Raw genomic sequence first — 6,256 nt, 5'->3', positions numbered from 1 at the left:
GCGCGAGGAGGTGGCGCTGTCGAACCCTGACCAGCGGTCGTTGCCGGAGGAGACGCGGCCGCCGGGGAGGGAGCAGGCGAGGGAGGGCGGCGCCATGGGGAGAGGGAGGGAGGGGCTAGAGGGGGAGGGCTACCGGCGTGGAGTCCACGGCGCGGGGCTGGTGGAAGCGGGGGCTAGAAACGGGGAGGGAGCGGGAGGCTCATCTAGGACCTTGCTAATCAAATGTGCATTATCAGTCACAAATTCAACCCTAGTGATATCAATTGCCGCTAGTTCAACTTGGAACACTTAGGCTGTGTCCGGTAATACTCCGCTCCTTCGCCAGGGAGCAGAGCGGGCGGAGCGCCCATTTTGCCACTCGCCGAAATTCCACTGGATGCCGCTCCGCTCCGCAGCGGAGTCACGGAGCGGAGAGTTTCCGAACGGCCCCTTAGTGATGGAACGAATTCATGTTTTGGTTGCTGAAAACTTTTAAGTTGTACTCCCTCCGTAAAGAAATATAAAAGCATTTAGATGACTAAAATAGTAATCTAAATGCTCTTATATTTGTTTACAGAGGGAGTAACTGATAGCTAGCTAAGAAAAAGGCATCAATCGTTCCAGTAACAGAGATGTAACTATCCCTTCGTTAGGTTTCAGTTTGTCTGGCAGTAACCTAGGAACCATAGAAATAAAAAAAAAATCAAATAAAATGGACCAAACTATAGAAAGACCTCTTGACTGACATACCTAGCTGGCGAGCTTCCTCCAATGAAAGCTCTAAAACACGTTTTGCACGTGGTGTGAATGGTATTTCGACAGCAACAAAACCATTGCCCCTCCCAATGATCTTCTCCACTTCCACACGGGCATCCTTCAGATTTATACCCATGGACTTAAGCACCTTTGCCGCAATACCAGTGCCTTCTCCAACCAGACCCAATAGAACTTGCTCGGTTCCAACAAAGTTGTGGCCCAGGCGCCTCGCTTCCTCTTGCGCAAGCATTATGACTTTTATAGCTTTCTCAGTAAACCTCTCGAACATTGCTCTGGTTACAAAAGAAGCACGCCTTCCCCGTCTAGAGAATCTGTAAGATGCAACTGTTGACCTGAAGTTGGACGAGCGCATGGCTGAGAAGCTATGTACCGATCTCAGACCGACAAATGCTGCCATCCTTACAGGACGGTTCAATGACATTGCCAACATTGAGGGAGTACTCCTGGTTCCATGAGACTTGCAGTGCCGACCGCCTGTTCGGCCTGCAAAAGTTGTCTCAAGAGCAACCGGCAGGACTAAGGTCCCTGCCATGGTCAAAAGTAAGTTGTCCCAAACCTGTGCAAGATGTTAGCATAGAAGTAGTTAGAAACCATTCTAGATACTTGATCCTCAAAGAGAAATAAGCTGAATGCTCAGAGAAAAACACAATAGAAATACTTTAGTACAACAACGATACAAGTCAATGTTTATTTAGCTTTAACCTCTTCGTCTTGCGCTCCGAAGTCTTTTTTGTTTTTGTTTTTGAGAAACACATGTAACTTCCTTCATACTCGACAACCATCACAGGCACAATCCTTTGGATCCAAAGTCCAAGAAACTACACAGTAACACCTACAACTAAGAATTATAATGAAATCTCTTAAGAGACATCTTCTCCGTGGTATCAGTCTTTGCAAGATGAACTATAGTCAAGGTTTTATTAAAGATACTGCAATTGGACCGGAGCAGGGACACTGCCACTCGTTTACCCGCACAAGCTTGATTGCCAATAAATGCTTTTGGAAGCCCCTTGAGTCAATCATCAAAGGTGATAGGAAGCCGTAAGTTATGAATGAATTTGGGCCTGGATGATCCCCAAGAAGTGCAGGTTGTCAATCTAAAAAAAGAGTGCATGTTTTCGAATTGCAAGATCTTTGCCAAAACGTCAAGGAAGGGCTCCGACTCTAGAAAGAAAGCCAACAAAAACAACACGAGGTCCTCCCTGCCCCCGCGCCGCTCCCTCCCCGGGGCGACACGGGCGGCAAACCCCCAGCCTCTCCTCACCCCACCCAACCCATCCACCCCCTCGCTGTCGCCGGTGGCCTCCGGCAGGCAAAGCCTGGTGGAGCCGGCAGCGGTGGGGCTTGTGCTCCTCGTCGGCTGCTCTTTTGATGGGGAGATCTCGGGGGCCTGGTGACAGTCCGCAGCTCGTCTTCACGGCGGCGTCCTCGATCGTGGCAGCGGTGGTCGTTGGCGCGCGGCACGGTGTTGCCACGATGGGAGCTCCGTCGCGGGCGCGCGGGCGTGGTCTTCGCCGCCCGTGCGGGCCCGATATGGGTCCTCGCGGGCCGCGGCCGGCGCGGGTGGTGGGGGTGAGATTCGGGCTCGGCCGGCGTGCCATTCGCCCGATCTGGTATGGCGCGGTGCTGCGGCGCAGCACGCGTGCTGGTGGTGGCACCGACCGTAGGTATCGTGGTGGTGCCATGGCCGGACAGGCAGCGGCAGTCTGGATCCTTTTGTCCAGTCCCCGGCACAGATGGTGGCGGACCGTGCACGACATGCTTGAGGGAGGCTCTTCGAACAGATCTGGGTGAAAACCTGCTCTCGGGTAGCTGCCAAGGCCGGCGGTGGCAACGTTGTCTGCGTCGTTCCCTTCTTAAAGGCATCGTTGTGAAGTTCAAGGCCACTCTCTGCTACCTCCGGGGGAAATCCTAGATCAGTAGATCGGATGACGGCGGCGCTCTGGTGTCGTTTCCCTCTTGGGGGCGTCATTCTAGGAGGTGTACACGGGCCCGAGGGACCAGTGGAAGGCTTCTTTGGTGGAGTGGTACTTCATCTTACATATTGATGGCGGCGGATCTCGACGGCGTGGCGCAGTGGAGACTCGGCATCCGATGCGTGGAGATGAACTCGCGCAGGAGGAGGACGCTGTCTGGCGTCATGGTGGCATCGATGGCAGAGAGGCCTGGCAAGGTCAGTGCGTTAGTGTTGCTCTGAAGACTAACCAATGGAAGATGGCGGCGACAGCACATGAGAGTGTGTCGGACCGGTTTGCGCCCCAGACCCGGTATGTGGCTGGGTTGGGGCCTCCGGCTTTAGATGTTAGGCTTTGGTGCAATGTCCGGCTTAGCGACAGATGTTGCTAAGATGGTGGCTTCGGACTACCTGATGTACTACTTTGTAAGGTTTTCGTGAATAATTAATAAAATGGCTGCATGCATCGCCCAGATGCAGAGGCCGGGGGTAATCCTCCTTTTCAAAAAAAAAAAAAACACGAAATAATAACATAAACTTGTCACATGGCACCACCACGACAGAGAAAGAACCAAGGTACCTTTATTCACAAAAACACCACATCCACCACTAGAGAGACCCTAACGAAGACCACAAAACTAAGGAGTTGAGGTCCCGCCATCTCTCAATGCCAAGATGGCAGCCACAAAACTCTAAGTAGCCGAGGTCCCGTCACCTCTCAGTGCAAGATGGCAGCCGGAGGCAAGGGGGCTCAAATTTTTCAAGTGGCGGCTGTGTTCTTTCCTAAAACCCTAAACCACACTCCCTTTCTGCCTCACACCCCAAGTGGAAGAAATAAAATAAGGCGTGCACTTCATCATGGACTTTATTTTGCACTGTAAATGAAAATACTAGTCGGACGTTCCATACTCTTAGAGCAACTCTAGCAGTATCGAGCTAGGCTGGGGACGTTGGTTCGCTCATGCGGGAGGGAAGTTTCACCTCCCTCCTCAACCTCCCGCGCTGGCTCATGGCAATTTTACCGCCACTTTTCCCACTGCCGCCGCTCGCAGCTATGAAAAGCCCCGCAGCCTCCACTCCCCTCTCGCCGATCACAACCTCCACTATCACGGCCGGCGGACTAGGTGTTGTTGTCGGAGGAGGAGAAGTGGTGGTAAAATTTATATCAGCCATTTTGGGAGACACATAAGGATTTCCACAAGGATCACCATATGTGTCCCAAAAATGGTTAGCATAATTTTTCCACTAGATGGGAAGAAATCGACGACTCTACGGCGAGATGTGTGAAGCGTGGAGGAATGAAATCGATGTCGATGTTTGAAATTTTAAGAAGCGGGGAATCTATGGAGCCGCCATCGGAACTGACACCCTGAAGCTGAAATCAGTACCGGAAACGGGTCGCCAATGACGAAATCACCATCGCAATCGGTACCCCGTCGTAATGGTCCTAGCCCTCGCTGTCGTGCTACTGGTCGTCCAAGCCCTCGTCTCCATGCTCGGGTTTAACAGAATATATATGTATCAGACATTGGGAAAAAAAGATGTCTCACTGACGAATGGGTCCAATGATATGAAGGAAGCTCTTATGCCGATTCTATGTGTGCCCTTGGCTCGGTAGCCTCCATATTGCTCCATATGTGATATGGAGGCTGCCAATATGGCAACACTACTAGAGTTGCTCTTGCAAGGCATCCTTGGCAAAATAAGGGGCTCCCTCAGGAAATTTTTTTGCTAGATTGGGGTACTGTTAATCTTGTCCAACATCGTGTGAAATGGCTTGGGCATATACAATGCAGGCCATGACAAGGCATATACATGGTGCCATGACAACCTCCCGGATTTGTTCGGGGAGGTCTTTCAGCTCCCCGGGACTAGGCGCGCCCCTATTTGGGTCGCGCTAGGTACCCTTGCCTGGTCCCTTTGGGGTACCCGCAATAAATTAGTCATCGAACGAGTGATTCCGTCCCGTGTGACTGATGTGATCTACAAAATGTGTGGCTTCTTGCAGCTTTGGAGACCGCTTAGTAAGCGGAGCGACCGAGGCGTCATCGACAACATCATGGCGGGTCTTCGTGCCTCGGCTGCGTCTTTTGCTCCTCCCCCGCTACCTCCCCCGCCCCCTCCTGAGCCAGATTAGCTTCTCCTAGTAGTCTTATTTGGGGCTTGTCTTGCTGTGCCCCCAGCATGATTCTATGACTTATTGTACTTGAAACTGTTGTGTTGGATGCTTGGTGGTATGCTTTATAATATAAAGCGGGGGGAAACCCTTTTTCGTATATACAATGCAGGCCTCCAGGAGCGTCAGTACATGATGAATGGTTAAGCCATGCTGATAATATCAAGAGAGATAAGGATAGACCAAACTTGACAGTAGAGAAGTCCGTAATGAGAGATCTGAAGGACTGAAATACCACCAAAGATTGGACAGGGTGCGTGGAAGGTAGCTATTGCAGCCACAAAACTCTAGACTACACCAACATATTTGGGATTGAAAGGCTTTGTTGTTGTTGGAGTACTTGTCAAGCGGAAGAAAAGAACATTTCCGTCGGTTCGCCCGTCCGTTTAAAGATAAGGATCGCTGGCGCACTTGAACTTTCTGCCGCATCAATCAACTAATGCTGCAGCGAGATCGCCCAGGGCAACCTTAACCAGAATATAAGAACTAAAAACGAAGGGGAAGAGAACATCCGAGGGGCTTCATGACCAATAATCACTCCAAAGGTGAAATATTGGCGTTGAAGAATCAAGCCCTCGCCCGAGAACAAGCGATTATCGGAACCAAGAGCGAGGAAATCGAGAGAGGGAAGCCACGAGGATGAACTGCTCACCTGCGATGAGAGACCGAGAGAGGAAGAGAAAGGAGCGCGGCCCTGTTTGTTTCTCCTCCAAGGAGGAGATAAGAAGGGAGAAGAGAAGAAGAGTCGCTTGGTTGGGGGTGCCCAACAAGCAACCAGAGAAGAGAATTGCTCTTTCCTTTCTTTGTTTTGGCCTCATGCTCATTCTGGCTGATTCTTTTCTCTCTCTCCTTTAGTTTCCACAAGTATTTTTTTTCTGAATTATTATGAGGGCTGGGGATTTGGACAAGTCACCAATTTACCCGCCAAGCATGGTGGCAGATATTTCTTTGGCACTTCAGATTTTTTTTTCCGTCTCATGGGAAGAGAATCTGCAGCTGTTCATACAATGCACGTAAAATGTTGGGACGGGAGAAAAAGACAGTTGGGTTCAACAAAATTTGAGACATTAACAGCTAGCACAAGTCTTGGTGCGGAGATGATGCTAATAAAGATATGAATATATACATAATCTCTTCTTATGAACACTAGTAAGGATCACGAAGGCCCACATGCCTCATCAATTACCGAAAATGATAAAAATCTGGCGTCAGACTTTTAGGTTTCCAGGGCTAACACATCGATTGTCGTCAGATTATTTGCGCGGATCTTGAAGCACATCTGGTTGCTAGGTCACGTTTCTAGTTCGTACGTCGTAGGGACGCTTCCGCGCGAACGCGCGTTCACGACAAGTCAGCCACCAACTTATCCA

The 6,256-nt window shown here is 50.6% G+C and overlaps 1 protein-coding gene across 1 annotated transcript in view; it reads right to left on the bottom strand.

Annotated features, from left to right (window-relative positions):
• The window catches only part of LOC119308081 (chaperone protein ClpC2, chloroplastic-like), a 17,972-nt gene extending 12,281 nt beyond the window's left edge, over positions 1-5,691 (bottom strand). The window contains exons 1-2 of the mRNA XM_037584195.1: positions 5,539-5,691; positions 730-1,312 (exon numbers count right to left, since the gene is read on the bottom strand). Of these exons, the coding sequence (XP_037440092.1) occupies positions 730-1,288 (559 nt within the window). The 5' untranslated portion in view covers positions 1,289-1,312; positions 5,539-5,691. The remainder of the gene's footprint in view (positions 1-729; positions 1,313-5,538) is intronic.
• Between the last annotated feature and the right edge of the window lie 565 nt (positions 5,692-6,256).

This window comes from Triticum dicoccoides, chromosome 5B (genome assembly GCF_002162155.2).
Source record: "Triticum dicoccoides isolate Atlit2015 ecotype Zavitan chromosome 5B, WEW_v2.0, whole genome shotgun sequence".
In the NCBI taxonomy this organism is placed as follows: Eukaryota; Viridiplantae; Streptophyta; class Magnoliopsida; order Poales; family Poaceae; genus Triticum; species Triticum dicoccoides.
Note: the sequence above shows the minus strand (reverse complement) of the source record. Positions and strands in the feature narration are given on the sequence as shown.